At 39.2% G+C, this 16,428-nt stretch overlaps 1 protein-coding gene across 11 annotated transcripts in view; it reads left to right on the top strand.

Moving 5' to 3' along the window:
* The window catches only part of LOC136825801 (uncharacterized), a 682,034-nt gene extending 665,983 nt beyond the window's left edge, over positions 1-16,051 (top strand). For all 11 annotated transcript variants that reach the window (XM_067082714.1, XM_067082715.1, XM_067082720.1 and 8 more), the window contains 3 exons: positions 11,373-11,500; positions 11,665-14,128; positions 14,699-16,051. In XM_067082714.1, coding sequence (XP_066938815.1) covers positions 11,373-11,500; positions 11,665-14,128; positions 14,699-14,991 — 2,885 coding nt within the window. In that variant the 3' untranslated portion in view covers positions 14,992-16,051. The remainder of the gene's footprint in view (positions 1-11,372; positions 11,501-11,664; positions 14,129-14,698) is intronic.
* Positions 16,052-16,428: the final 377 nt, after the last annotated feature.

The following is a 16,428-nucleotide window of genomic DNA, read 5'->3' as shown; positions in this document are numbered from 1 at the left end:
TATATTAAATTGAGGACTGTCTGTTAAGACAGTATCGAATAATGGAAGTGAAGTTAATATATAACCAAGCCCTGTACAGCATCGGTGGAAGGGCAGTGTACATTGCATACGACGTATCTTGGGGATGAGGTCACGGTGGGCAAAGCTAGCTAGCCCCGCCCCCCCCTTCCCCCAGCCAGCGTGTGTCCAACACCGATAGCTGAGTGTGATAACCACTGACTTCATTATTAGTTTCGAGTTCATGGGTGTGGAAGTCTCTCTCTCTCTCTCTCTCTCTCTCTCTCTCTCTCTCTCTCTCTCTCTCTCAGTAAGTTGTTGGTGGGTTAAGGATACGAATACAGTCACACGATTAGCGGAGAGGGATATATTTGGTATGTTTACACATGTGAATAAGTATCGCTACTAATTTTTAGTTCTGAATGTGTAAAATCTCTCTCTCTCTTAGTAAGTTGTTGGTGGATTAAGGATACGAATACAGTCACGCGATTAGTGGAGATGGATAAATTTGGTATGTTTGCACATGTGAATAAGTGTCATTATAAATTTTGAGCTCTGGGTATGGAATCTCTCTCTCTCTCTCTCTCTCTCTCTCTCACGATTAGTGGAGAGGGATATAGGCTATTATGGCATTGGACAGATAAATTTCAAAAACTGTCAGTCTTTCGACTTGTATATTATAGTTTCATTATCTAATGGAATGAAATGGAACATTGTGATTTAGGCACAAAGCCAAGCACTGGGACCCACAGGGTCATTCAGCGCTATGATGAGAATGAATGAAAATGGAAATATATAAACAATGAGTTTAAAATAGACATTCTAAAGATCAATGTATATTACAGTAAAATCTAAGAGATTTAAGTTCTAATGGAATTGAAACTGCGTTAAATATGATAAAATAAATTAATATATATCTGTATAAAATTATAAGACATTTTTTTAATAACCACAAGTTAAAAAAAAAACTCAATAAAGGGCTAACATCAATGTTGTATCCTAAAATTTTTATGGTTTTATCATCTAAATGCTACATCCACCTCTCAGCACACCTGGTGCAGTGAACCAGAATGTATCCGTGCAATCATTTTATTATCTATTGTTTTCACACCTTCAGTGACATTAGCGTTTGCTTAGTGTCAGTTCGAGGGCGAAAGATGGATTTCCTGAGTTATTTGACCGAGAACGGATGTGTGACTATCACTCGATGTTGCATGAATACGATGTTTGCTTTCTTCGCTTTGATGTGAATGCAGGAGATAGACCAAGAGAGAGAGAGAGAGAGTTTTTCCCTTCAAAAAGTAAGTCATACGCTGTCTCGTGCAAAAAGGTGTCAAAAGTAGTTGTGGTGAGAACAACAATGTGAATGTATTGCACCAGTTCCTTTTTGTCCGGCCAGTTTCTTTTTAGTCGTCTACCGCTGTATTTCTCTCTCTCTCTCTCTCTCGTTAAGCCTTAGTCATCGCTTTGGGTTAATGGTCTGTCTTAGACGAATGATTTCTTGGGAATCGCAGAACCGAATGGCCGTGACGGTGGCAGGCAGCCTTTAACGGGACTCGAAGCAAAACAGGTGGCTTCATAATAATTTTTTTTTCTCTCTCTCTATAAAAGTGATTGCGATGGTTTAGGAGATGAAAATGCAGTGGGAATGAATGTCAGTATTAGGCCTAGGCCTATATGGGCATAAACTACACGTAACGAGTATAGTCTAAAGGGGATTTCTAGTATGTTGATGACTATTGTTTCTTGCTGCCTGAGGATTTGCAGCTCAATGTTTGTTACCCTTGGACTATGCATATCGTCCACCCTTCTTGCAACCACTGTCGATGCTCGTGGTTGTGTGGTGATGGTGATGACGACTGCGACCTTGTCCGTCAAAGGCGGGAATGGGTGGGTGTGCACGGGATGTGGATGGGTGTGCTGCAAGAGGAGTGACAAGGGCGGCATGGCGAGCACTGTCCGACTAGGCAACAAAGGTTACGTAACGCTGAAACCAAAAACTTTCCCCGCCAGTCTTGACTACAGCAGCGGCAGCAGCAGCAGCAGCAGCAGCTGTTCTTCCAAGCGGCTCTTCTCTGCCTGCGAATGTTCTCTCCATTACCAAGCGTATTCAAGCATGAAGCGTTGCCTCTAAATAAACAATTGCTCGCTTGTATTTTCCTCAAGTCGTAATTGAGCGTATCTGGAAGGGTCTCGATGCAGTAGGATTACGTAAGGAATGAAGATTGTGCCGAAAGTCTGTATGGGAGACGAAGTGGGAGACAGCGCGCATGTCCTTTCCAGTCCTTTGTAGAGAGAGAGGGTGGTCGGGGTGGGCGTTGTGCATGGGTTCTCGGGAGAGCCTTGGCTTGGTTTAGAGCGGCAGCAGGCAGGAAGGCAAGCAGGCAGGCAGGCAGGAGTGAGAGAAAGAGGAGAGCGTCCAAGAGCAATACAGGTGGTGATAATCAAAATTTGTTTAATGATCTTACGAATGAAAGAACTCTGTAACCTGGCAATGAAATGACTGCCCTTGCAAATGCCCTTCGTGATTCGTACTGGTTAAAATGAGTATAACCGATCACTTTACACGAGTATTGATATTCTGGAAGGGTGACCTCTGCATTTGCGTGTTCTATGGAAGGTTTCGTGCATGCTTGTTGATGGAATCGTAAAATATGTTTTTAACATTCTGATGTACTCAGGTGAACACCTCAAGATTGAACTGTGTGGTTTCGAATATCCCTCTATTGTGCAGTCTTGATATCTATCGCAAAACCAGCAGGTTGCTCTGTGATTTTGCAGTGTGATGCTGTGGCATGAATTGAAAATGATTTTTATATATTTAGTCATTGTTTTGAGTTATAACGTGGTAACATATTTTCTTTATTAAAATAGAATGCTGCTATTGTTACATGCGTCTTGTAGAGTCGTTACATAATAGATACCTGACGCTCGCAATGTTGTGAAACACCATCTCAGACATGTATATATAGTGTTTATGTATATATAGTGCATCTGTATGTACGTATATATAGTGAATCATTGTGTTCTTAGCCATTTTCCATTCAAGTGTATACATAACCTGGCTAATATTAACGCCACCTACACTTGTGCCCAGTTTGTATTATTTTGGAGATTATGGCATTTATATAATATAACATTTATAATCGTGAATCAATAGAAACTATTGAGGTGATTCTGACCATTTGATAAGTAAGGAATATTTGTAATTGTGCTGTAAGATTAGGCCTATGCAGAGGTTTCCAGGAGGACGGCACCTCATAGATAACCCACTATCCCGTCAGTCCTATCAATTCATTCCGGTTAAGCCGGGAATCCTTTTCATATAGTAGCATTTAAAAAGAATAAGTAGACCACTCCTGACATCTTTGAATTTCTGTTGTTGCAAGCATAGCCACTGACCCAAAGAAAGAGACACACTTGACTAGATTTCTCTTCGAATCGTCAGTGAAAGCTAGATAAAGTGTTCCCCTTTCTCGAGCGTTTTTGTGCGTACGTACGTTAGACGTTGCCCAGGCTACCTACCTACCAACCAACCTACCTACCTTCGCTGGCTCTCCTCCGACCGGTTTTCTCTGGGAGGTAGTTCGGTCTCAGATGCCTTGCTGCTATCAGCTGGGCCCTTGTCAGTAGTGCGTGTGTGTCGGGTTTAACGTTCAAGTGAGTTTTACCAACCGTCATATTTCCGTTGAATCAGCGATTTGTCCGTCATTTTTCAAGCTGTGGCGGAAGACTGGAAGGCAAGTGGCTCTTTTAAAGGCTTATTAATGGTATACACGGTGAATGGTAGCTGTTGATGTTGAAAGTCTTCTGGTGAGAAGTAGAGAGAGAGAGAGAGAGAGAGAGAGAGAAGAGAGAGAGAGAGAGAGAGAGAGAGCGAGCTCGCGACTGCTGTGGTAGTCCTAGGAAGTTCTATGTTGTTCCCAGTGACCCGGGATGTCCAGTTTGAGGTCGAGGTTTGTAAATGCCATCGTCGCACATTTCGATACGATTTAATGCGTGAATTTATTGCAAGAACTTTGGCTGTTCGTTTAGATTAAAAGGAAGAAGCAAACTTCCTAAACACACCGATGAGCGCAGGTGAAAAGCATGTGGTGTCGGCCAATAATATCTAAGTAAGCAGACAGCTGGAATCGAAAGCGGCAGCGATATTTGTATTTGTTAGCTTTCCCGTTATCTTTCCTTATTCCTATAAGTCTGAACGGTGGGCCTACTATATAACTCGACATAATTTTCATGTGAAGGTCACCGTATTTTGAACGGCGAGTCTTCTTAATCCGAATGTCCGATAAAATGTTTTGAAATAACCGTTTTGTCTGGTATAGCGAGGTTAGGGGGGGGAGGAGGAGGTGGTGGTGGCATTGGAACTTTGCCCAAATAGTTCATTCCTCGGTTCCGGGGCCCCTCCCCCTTTCGCTGGCTGCTTTATGGTGAGTGCCATGAGGTCATGCCATCATCGCCATAATTGCCATGAACTAGGGCGTATTTCTCTCTCTGTTTCTCTCACGTATCCGGATATCTCCGCTGTGTCATTTTGGTGCTGTCAAAGTTTTCTCTTGAAAATGAATTGCCTAATGACGCGTTACCGGTCTGCATGCCAAATGTTTTGCTTTGCTTTTATTAACACGTTGTTTTATGTACATTTTATGCACGGGAAAGTACAGAGAGAGAGAGAGAGAGAGCGTGTTCCAAAATACGTTGTAGGAACGGGATTGATTTAATTAATAAGACCACTTCATAGCTGTATGACTTTTCGTCATGTACCTAGATATGAACAAGTAAAATAACGTACACGTGATCATGTGATAATTTCATTGACGCTCATTTGTTTTTAATGGATTTGCACTCAATGCACGGTGAACTCCTCCTTCCCTGAATAAAGTAGGGTTATAATGATTGTTACTTTTTGATATTTGTTTTCAGAACTTAGCTTAGGAAAGGATGGATTTTTCAGATAGTATGCTACATTGCAGTTTTTATATAATTCAGATATTTCATCTGTAGTTTCTATATTGCATATATATTTTAAATACAAAAAGCACGTGCCTTTTATGATTTTTCTGTTCAAGGTAGGAAATTTGGATTATGTTTTTCATTTGAAGCAATATTTTTAAGACTACCAAATCGAAATAAGAGAAAGCTGTGATCATCTAGTGCATTATGCATTGTAACGTCATTAATCTTCATTTATTTTTTTTTTGTCAGTGCCATATCCCTATGGTAATATGTAGGTTGGGTTTTTTTGGTAATCATTAGCTATTTCTACCATTATTCAACAATATCTTGATCTTACATCTCAACTTTGCCTCTCTCTCTCTCTCTCTCTCTCTCTCTCTCTCTCTCTCTCTCTCTCTCTCTCTCTCTCTCTCTCTCTCTCTCCTCAGCATCTTCTTCATCTTATGACTCACCTGCCTCCTAACCTCCCATCCCCTCCAACCCCACCACCCCCTGCAGGATCACCATCGTCTCAAGGGACACCTGACTTCTTTTCTATCTTGAGCTCGTCATATGCATTCAAATCCAGGTTTCTGTTTGGTTGACAGTGTTGTTTTCTTTATAATACAGTAATGTATAACATTCGAATTGCCCTAGCTCTTTTTTTTGTATCTTCCGTATAACAAGGTATTGTAATATTTTGAATTTGCCATTCACTCTCGGAATGAGAGGTTTTTTGTTTTATTATATTTTGAGTTATTGAAGAGGTTAAAACTGCATAATTTATAACTTGAGTGGACATTTGTTATGCACTACATGAAAGATGGAGGCAGTGTGTGTGTGTTCAGCATCACTACTGTACGCAAGGCTTGTTCAACTTTTGCAGAATACAGAAGCATTAAGATGAAACATAACTGAATAATAATTGAGCAGAGAGGAAGTATTTAAATACTCCAAGTGTAGCTCGGCTAAAGTATAATGTATCGGCAGGTAGAGCTAATGATTCAATAACTGTTGAAATTTGTAAGCTGTACGTAGATAATTCCGTGTATTTGTAGATCATTCCTAGGAATTCAAGATGGGAGTGTGTTGAGTGTTCTGGATAGAATGACACTGCCTAGAGTAAAAATAGAGAATTGATGCACAAAACGACTCTTAAAATTGAATGGGCAAAAACTGATAATGGATTAGTTGATTTATATTCCGTATCAGATGTATTTTTTTTTAATTTGTCGAATAAAGAAAGGCCATTTTGAAACCCAGCTACGTGACAACCGCTTTTCCTAAAAGGGAAAGAAGGGCAGACCACTTTAGCTAATACTGCAGTCGCCCTCAATCCTTTGCCGGCTTTTGGATATAATTTTAATGATATATTTAATTGTATAATAGACATGAAAAATGGTGTCATGACGCCCCTGTTATCATGAGGGACTGTTTAGGCTTTGTTCAGACATAAACCACGAAGGAGTCAGCCTGAAAGTGTTAGTTCTAGTGTGATGACATGCAAGGAGTTTTTATTGTTGCTCGGTAAACATTTCCATGGAATTATTTTGTTTAATGGGCGACGTTGTTTTTGTCTTTTGAGTCATCATCATCGGAATTGCGAGGTGACAAAAGGTAGTTTTTAAGAATCGAATCTCATTCCAGGATCTCAGTTTATGAAATTCTCCATTTTTATCAGTCCTTTAACTAAAACAATTCGTTCGCGTTCTTGCTAGAAGAAACCGGAGTAAGAGAACGATAGGTTGAAGAAACTGTAGAATATGTAGAAGTAACGGTTAAGGGCGAGTTATTCCTTAACAAGTATCGCTTGGCCACCCGACCAGAGCAGTTCACCACAGCAGCGGCCTGACTGGATTCTATGGGACAGGACCTGGTTTTGTCTTGTAGGGATGGGCGAGGTTCGTGTTATGTAGAGGGCAGCAGCTGCCTTTTCTCCTTAGGTCTACGTGTCGTAGATAGGCCTAACAGTTACGGGGTCTTCCTGGTGCATCTAGTATGTTCTCTTAACGGCGTGATGGTTCCTGTATATTTCAAATCTCTTAGACCGTGGGGAGGTTTTACTTGCTGTTACAGCAGTTATTTACAATTTGTTAAAAATTTAAGTCTACTTGTTCATTGTGCAGTTTTAAAATTACCAGTGCAAAGAATGGTTGCCGATTCTTGTGTAAAATCTAAACCTTTAGTTTTGTGTAAAATGTAAACCTTAGTTTTGTCAGGGAAATAAACGAGTTTTTGGTCGTGGTTGCTAGGTATTGGTGATGTAATAAGTCATATGATAACCGAGGGACTGCACTCGTGTCAAGCCATTCGAACTCACGGGGTAAGATGAAGGTCCCGCCCCATACCATCAGAAGAATCATATGTTGGGTTATACCGATTTCTATCTGCATTTCCGACGGTTTTTTTTAAGTGTGATGGTGACATCTTTGAAGAACATCGTTATGCTACAATTGGGGCTGGTGTTTTTTTTTTCTTGTCAGCGTAGGCCTGTGTGCGCTGCGACAGTTTTAAATGCTCGTCTTATTGAGATAATGTTTGGTTAACTGCTTAGGAAGTAATATATTCTTAACGTTTATAGTTAAAATATTTTGTATGGTACATTTGTGTTTATTTGCTGTCGTTTTCTTTTGGTAGTTAAGTAAATTTCCGCAATTAAAATTCGATCTCTTTTGAGATAAGCAGCTTAACAAAAAGGCATATTATTTACCGCATATTTTACGCCTAGGTTAGCAGAAAGTGGGTTTTAAGACGCTTGTCACTTGTTTTCGACCGTCGCTAATGAGGAAATGCTTTATAACCATTAGATAACGACGCCCTTCGCGTGGAGGACACCGATGATCTCGGATTTCGGGTCGGTAACTGCGTTAGTCCCATATTGTTGTTCTCGAACTGGTGGTTTACAGCCATAATATTGTTGCCTGTAGGGAAGAGGAGGTAGCGTGGATTCGCCCACGCGGCTTGTAACGCCTTTGCCTTATACAGTGACCCTATGCTGTGACTCATCTTGACCCCCTCCCCCCCAAACATCTCATTGTGGTCCCTCCCACTTTATCATATGAAAACTTTTTATATACGTGTTGGCTTAACAACGTAACAGTGTCGAATCCAGGTAAACTGTCAGGATATTCATTTTTGGTATTTTTTAACCGAACGGGCTTTTGCTAAAGCATGAATTAAGATGACTGGAAGACTGAAGGATACTTTTAATACCTGGTGTCGTATGTGGCGGTCCCCAGCTGACTTACATTTGAAGGGGGAGGAGTCGCGACAGCAGTGTAGGAGGGATAGTAAATAGGGTCCTTTTAGATGAGCTTAGCAACAACTAGATGCGTTAGTGTTGGCTCGGCTACCAGAACCGCAACGTCCCGTTTCTGGGCATCTTCGTGCATTGTGTTCTGATGGTAGATGGACCCTGGGTTTTTTTCCTATTATTATTTATGGTTCATAAGTGGGCATGAAGCCACATGCCCTCGTCCAGAAAAGGGAGCAAAGTTGATTTGCTTGAGTAAGGCTGCTGTTGTGCCCATCAAAATGGTTTAAATTTTGAAGCAGAGATATGTTGTGAAGTTTTTTCATCAGTTAACCACAAGTCTGAAATATATTTTTGGTGCAAATTCAGTGATTTAACTCGGAAATTAGCGAAATCCTACTCAGCTTGCTGTAAATGGAGAGGTTGGTTGAGTAAGTTATGCAACTGTTGCTAACAGTTGCTACAGCAGTAGACAACACTCAAGATGCTGTTATTAAACATTCAGTAGTTGTGACGATCAGGTTTTGTATAATTCATTGTTTGTTATTGAGAGTGTGACTTTGTACATTTGGTCAACTTTATATGATTTTTTGCATTTGGTTTCGATTTAGAAGCAGTTTTTATATAAAGTCCCGGCTGTTAATTTTGTTAGTATTAACTGGAAGTTGTTTTAATTTGATTATAGACTCCAGTTGTTATTGATGTTAATTTACTTTTGAATTCACTGAGCACTTACTGTAGTTCAACCTTGATATTTTACAAGGCCAGGTTATATATATATATATATATATATATATATATATATATATATATATATATATATATATATATATATATATATATATATATATATATATATTATATATTATATATTTGTAAAATTTCAAGTCAAAAGTAAAGTAACATCAATAACTTAAGTCTATAATAAAGCTAGTAATATCTGGAAATTTTAATAAAATTAATAGTTGAACCTAAACCTAGATGCGTGTGTAAACTCTTACACTACGTTAACTACCTAAATCAGCTAGTATTCTGCAGTAAATTGTGGTTTCCTTTTTTAAAATGATAAAAACATGAATCATCGCATATACAGTATGTAATGTACCGCTCGAAAGGTTTTGTACTTAGGTTTGTCGTTAGTTGCATTGCCATATACCAGCAGATAAAGGATTTGGCATTGTTGGGTGTAGATTTTAGACGCTATTATTATAACAGAAGGATTTTGGGGGCGTGGCATGCGCTGTGCAGTTACGTAGTATTGTTCATCTATATTTAAACCGAGGGTACATTCATTCCATAGTAGTCGTGATAAGGATGATTCAGAGAAGTTGAATTTTACATATGGCAGCGCGGTCGAGTACCTGTAAATGTGTTGGTTGTCGTACAGCATAGTCACACGTGTGGTTTGGGAGCTTGGAAGGAAAGTAGTGATTTAGTTTATGCTCTGCTTGTAGTTTCTCTACTGTGCTACGGTGATATATCAAGGAGCAGCAATTTCTTGTTTTCGTGGATGAACGGGTAAACCCTTGATCTTATTCATTCAGTAGGTTTATAAACTTTTGAACATGGCAGTGCAGTGATTAATAGACTTGTCCCTCTACCTTCACATTGAGTTTGATCCTCGAAGCATTCTATATTTGTAAGGTATATACTGTATCTGCCACGCGTTGAAAAAGTATTGTGGACCGTTAAGTAAACCTGGCAGTTTTGAGTGATTTAAATTATTTTTTAATACTGTATTCTGAAGTATATAGTTAACTTTTAATACTATATGTCTGAGGCATATAATTAAACTCAGATTCCAAGTGCATGTAATAGGTTTGACTTACTCAAGGTTGCCTCTCTCTTTTTTGTGGTAATGTTGGATTTTAATGGTATATAATTTTTTTTACGTATGAAAGCCCTAGAACAGTTTGGTTTAGTACCTTAAAACCGAAACAAGTGATTGTAGTCGTTTGTATGTTAATGCTGGAAGATAGTTGGATATAATCAGGTAAGCCATGTAAAAGCAGAAGTGGGGAAGGAGGAGGATGATGATGATATTATTATTATTATTATTTAAATAACCTCTGAGCTCTGATAGGCCTGGCCCAAGAAGCCTTAGTTAGGCTCAAGGGAAAACTAACTTCGTAAATGTTGACGAAGCCATTTTATGAGATTATACTTGTGAGGTTAGGCTTTTGGAAGCCAAGAAGAAAGATTGTTAGACAAAACCGGCACTTCTCAAAAGAAAAGACAGCTAGTGTTAGCAAAGATCTGGTATTGAAATTACTCTCTGTAAAGTTTGTGTGATGAACGATTTTCATAAAATTATTTAAAACAGCAAGAAAAATATTCAAGTTTTTTGTCTGTGTGTTTATGACCAGGTATTAAACTTTCACTTCAAACTTGACTGGACCAGTGATAAGCCTATTTGCCAACCTAAATGCGTATAAAAAGCTGTTGGAAGAATACTGAGTGAGTGGATTGGTATATTTTAAATATGCAGCATCAAATGCATACAGTAGTCAACAGAATGTTGCGGTAACAGAATACTGCTTTAAGCCAACGTAATCTTGGATTACCTTTGGTTAATGCACTGTTTGACTTGCATATGAACGGATGTTAAGTAGCATCACTGGTTACTTTGTCATTCACATGCTTGTGTGAACCCGTTGGTTCTTTTTGATCTTTGTTAATGTACCAAGTGGAGAATGAGGAGAAAGTTCAAGGCAACACAGTGCACTGTACGGTAATTTTTATTTTTGTCTATTATGAATTACATAAAGTTTTATTTTTTTACCCACCAAGTATGCAGGGCAGTCAACTTGAACAGCTGTTACAGTACATTACTGTATTCAACATTTTGTTGCTTTTAGGAAAAATTAGTACCTAAAGAACCAAATTCTCAGCTCTTCAGGCCTTTTGATGTTATGCACCGGAGATTTGGTACACAAGTAGTTTGGATTAATTCTTTAGCAACCTTCATAAATATGAAATCATTTGGCCATATTTCGAAAGTTAAATGAATGAAAACTCCCCAGTTTGATATTATTGAATATTGCTATGGGAACATTGCTCCTCTGTCTGCCATTTCTAGTTAAGTTATTGTGTTATTTAATTGAAACCTTAAGGATTACAAAAAATAATTACATGGTTTGGTAATTCACTGTCCATATCACTAATATAGTTGTCTTTACATTTTCAGTTGATGCAGCATTGGCAGAACTAGACAGCATCCCTGACGGTGTTTGCGAATCTGGTGAAGTAGAAGAGGAGGAAGAAGACGAAGAGGAGTGGTCTTACTATCGTATGGAACCACAGACACATCCACAGGTGAATTTCTAATATGAATATAAATCAGATACACACTCATATTGCCTAAGTGTATGCATACCTTTTAGCAGCATTGTGAATAGGCTTATGATATTGCATGGGTAACACTAGTACATGATAGAATGTTATAATTTCTGTACATTAAAGAAATCTTTTCTTTACAGGGTGAAGACGTAATTACTAGTGGAGGTGCCCCTGCTGCTGTGTCCTCCAAACCAGCTGAAGACATTGAAATCATATCAGAACCTACTGATATAGTCCTTGACCAAGTCATTGTCCCAGCAGAAGAACCTAAGGCTAAAACTGAAGATTTAGTAGCTGATCTGATTGAAGAAAGCACTGATTTGACTGAGCAACCAGAAAAGAATGAGCTTGTAGAAAACATTGATGAAATACCAGTCACTGTAGGAAAGACTCCTGATAATCTTGAAAGCAAGATGGATATGGATTTGATTCCTAGCTTGGATGATCACCCAGAGAGGTTGATTAACTTCTCAGGCCCTGGTCTTGAGAAAACTGATTTGATCGACACAGGTTTAGAGCAGAATAGCCCTCATGGTTCTGGTAGCCCAAGGGCTCCAGGAAGCCCAAGATCAGTTGAAGGCTTTGTTACTTCTGTGGAGCTGAATACAGCAGATGAAAGCTTTGCTACCAATTTTGCTGTGAACCAGGCTCAGGATGGCTTTGCTGGCCCAGTGATGGACCAGTCATCAGGACCTTTCAGTGTTTATGTTAGTTCATCTCCAGAACCAACTAGTTTGGACCCACCTACACAGTCTGTTGATTTGCTCAACATGACCTCTGGTTTGACTAATGGACAAGTGGATGATGAGCATCCTATGAATCGAGCAGAGGTTCGGGATGAGTCTCCCGTAGAGATTGTTCATGCTCAGTCAACTGTGGAAGTAGTTGCACCCCCATCTCCTGTGGATGTAAGTGGACCTGAAACTCTGTTTACTATGCCTGATCAGCAAGTCCCAGATTCTCCTGCCTCCGTTCACATGCCGCCAACAGATATCTCTTTTGTTCCCCAACCAATTATAGAACCTTCTGCCGAAGTTCCAGTTCCTGTATATGTAGATGATACACCAGTGTCAGAGCCTGAGATAATTCCTGATGTAACCCAGGCTGTATCTGCTACTGAAGACTTTGTTACAGTATCTAAAACTGAAATGGAAGTGGAAGCTGAGAATATAACTGAAACACTAGTTTCCAATGTTGAGTCTTTTGTCGAGACTACTCGAACTGAAGTTACTGAGGCTAATTATTCTATGGAAACTGAAACTTCAAACCATATGGTGACTGATTTTGAAGCTAAAGAAGAATTGTTGCAGTTGTCGTCACCTGTACCTCCATTATACAGTGACGAAAAGGATGTTATTTCTGTTAAGTCTCCAGACTTTGAAACAATTCCCAATACTGGAGAAGCATTTGTGGAGGAAAGAACTTCACCAGTGACTACTGAAGCAGTCAGTGTATCTGATGTTGCTGAAAAAGATTCACAAATAGCCTCTCCAGAACCTGTAAAAGTTAAGACACCAGAACCAGTAGAGGCTAAATCACCCGAACCAGTAAAGGCTAAATCACCTGAACCAGTAGAGGCTAAGTCACCCGAACCAGTAGAGGCTAAGTCACCCGAACCATTAGAGGTTAAGTCACCTGAACCAGTAGAGGCTAAATCACCAGAACTTATTGCTAAGTCACCAGAAGCTGTCAAATCCCCAGAACCAGAAGCTGTCAAATCCCCAGAACCAGCAGTAGCTAAAGCAACCAAAGCTGCAAAAACTCCTGCAAAATCTGCTGGAGATAAGGCCGCAACCAAGGCAACACCTGGGAAGGCTACTCCTAGCAAATCCACTCCTGCCAAGGCAACTCCTAAGTCTACAACTCCATCATCTACAAGAACCCCATCCACAAGAACCCCAACCACCAGGACTCCTCTAGCCAAAAGTACAGAGAAGAAAACTCCCACTAGTAAACCAGCTTCTCCTGCTGTAGCAAGTAGGACTGCAGCACCGAGACCTGCGTCGACTAGGCCAGCCTCGGCACCTACGTCTGCCAAACCTACAGTTTCAAGGACTGCAGCTCCAAAACCTGCTACTACAAAACCAGCTCCTGCCAAGCCCTCTACCACAAGATCATCTGTGACTGCCCCCAAACCTACTACAAAGGCAGCTGGAACCACTGTACCAAAAGCTGGAAGCACCACAAAGCCTACAACTACGCGTCCAACATCTGCCAGCACGACTACTACAAAGAAACCACTTGATGCCACAAAATCTGCAGATAAAGCAGATGGTAAATTAGTTAATGGCACAGCTCGCCCAAGCAGTCGGCCTGGAACTGCCAGACCCACTTCTACTACAACTGCAGCACGCAAACCTCTGACTTCTACAACGAAAACTGCCACCAAGTCAGCTGCTGAAAAAGAAACAAAGAATACTACAAATCAGATTTTGTCAACACGTCCATCCAAAACTGCGTCGTCAACTACAAAAACAGCAGCAAGTAGAACCACCTCTGCAACACATTCCACATCTAGAACTACATCCAAGGTCTCTGAAAGTGCAAATGCTACAAAGAGTAGAGTAACCACCACAACGAAAACAACTGCATCAAAGACCACAGGTATGTTTTGTGTTTTACTCCACAAACTTTCAGGGAATCATAAAGCCAGTCAACTGGTCTTAATCGTTAAATTGGTTTATTTATTCCCATACTAAACCAAGCATTTTATGTCAAGGCCTTAATTTTGATATTTTCTTGTTATTTTAGTTTTAATCTTGACCCCTAGGATTTTTTTTTATAATCCACAAAGTTTTGTACTATTTGTTTTCTCCATTTGTTGTTGGAGCTATAATTGCTAGCATTTTCTAAGCATAGAAGTGGAAAGTCTTCTAACTCGAGGTTAGATGGATATCAGGTTATGTATTGTACAGGCCCTTGTGTGATTTGGTAAACATTAATCACAATTAATTATATACTCCATGAAGGTACTTCATACTATCATGATTACAGTTGCTGGGTATCTGTGTTGAACTAAACTTTACAACATAGTTTTCCAAGAATATTTGGTAAAGTAAAATGAGATCCGTTTTTTCAGATTGAGCATTACAGAAAGCTTTTGTCAGTGTTGCTAAACTTATTTTCATGGAAGTATTGTTATATTTGTTGAAATTAACTTTCCTCTTCTTTTAGGTGCAGCAACCAAGAAGACAATGGTTACAAAGTCGAAAACTTCACAAGCAGGTACCAAGGAAACCTCTGTTAAAACAAAGACTGAAGCTGCAGTAATAGCTAAAGCAGAACCCCTGGTAAATGGAGAAAACAAAATTGCTGATGAAGAGACCAGTGTTGAAGTATTAGAAAAATGTGCAGTAGAGGACATTATGCAGGCATCAAGTGAGAAGATAATTGCAGAAACCATGTCGTCGGAACAAATGGTTGTCACTACGGAAACGACTGAAGTTTTAGTGAATGGAGATCATTGAAGTGATAAGATAGAAAATGCAGTTGAAATTTGGTCCTGTTTTTCATATTTGCATTTTCGGTCTTAGGGTCCAAGTGTGTCCAATAATATACCCTTAAAGTTGTGCTAGTCTGATGGATTGCTCCAGTGACAGATACAATATAGCCAGGCTGTCTTGAGAAGGACATGGATCCTAGCATGTGTATAGTCGCCTTATTGCTAATATTAGGAGTTGATATTCTTGCTTAACTAATATGTACAGTACTTGATCGTACAGTGATAAGGATCGTCTCACCTTGGTAACCGGGCAGTATAATCACATTTTAGCAATTTGAAATTGAGAATTCTCATGAAATTTAATTTAGTTTTTTAAATTTGACCAATAAAGTGAATTTTAAGTGAGATATATTCTGCCTAGGTGCACTGTGTATGGTATTTAGACAAAGTTGAAGAGGTGAAATCCATTAACAGTTTATTAGATTCTTGATGAAAATAAGCTTTAAGTTGAAAATATTTGTAAATAGCTGGCAGATATTCCTGCGAGGTGCTAGTTCTCCTGTGTTGCATTCCGTATTTCCATGGCTTAAACTTTTTGTACTTGCCCTCACCTTCCCTTCCGCCATTGACACCAACCCAGGCTTGTAGTAAGCAAGTCCTACGTAAGCACCCCATTTTTTTATATATAATATATATATATATATATTCTTAATTAAATAGTACCAGTGTGGTTTTGTAACTGTGGTTGGGAACATGGATGTGAACAGTGTGGATAAAAGGCATCAAAATAGTGCTGCAGATATTTGAAGTGCCTTGTTCCAAGACTTTTTCATTCCATAAAATGCTGGACGGTAATTAAGAATGGATCATGACCCCAGGCATTATTTATTTAGTAAGTGTTAAGAAACTTTGTACTGATTATAAGAAATTTAATTTCCTTCATGTCTTAATAACAGTGTCTGCAGTACACATGAATGATTGTATATTTTGTTAAGTGTTTTGCTTCGTGTCATACTATGAATTCGCACAAGCCTGTGTAAAGTATCAATTATTGTATTCAAGTAAAAATAAAGGTAAATCTATTACATATCTTTCAAGAAGAAAACCTATTTGTCAACAGTATCAAGGAATTGTAATACAAATTTGTCGAATCAAACACTGCAAAACGCAAGAAAAGGTGAACAACTGAACAAACTGAAAAAATTCTGCTGATAAACTATTATATTATTCTCAAATCATCAGGTGAAAAGTGGTAATTTTAGTTGTTGCCTTGCCTACAAATGTTTCCTTAATTTATACTGTATACATCTTAAGCCTCACATACCTGCATATCTGCAGTAGTCATTTCAAGCAGCAGCAGTTTTCTGATCAACGTTGTTGTCCTGATTTGGTTGTGGTCTGTCTAAACAAATATCAAAAGATTTTTGGCAGGTGACAGCAGTTATTAAATTTCTCTGTCATG

This window comes from Macrobrachium rosenbergii, chromosome 39, assembly GCF_040412425.1.
Source record: "Macrobrachium rosenbergii isolate ZJJX-2024 chromosome 39, ASM4041242v1, whole genome shotgun sequence".
In the NCBI taxonomy this organism is placed as follows: domain Eukaryota; kingdom Metazoa; phylum Arthropoda; class Malacostraca; order Decapoda; family Palaemonidae; genus Macrobrachium; species Macrobrachium rosenbergii.
Note: the sequence above shows the minus strand (reverse complement) of the source record. Positions and strands in the feature narration are given on the sequence as shown.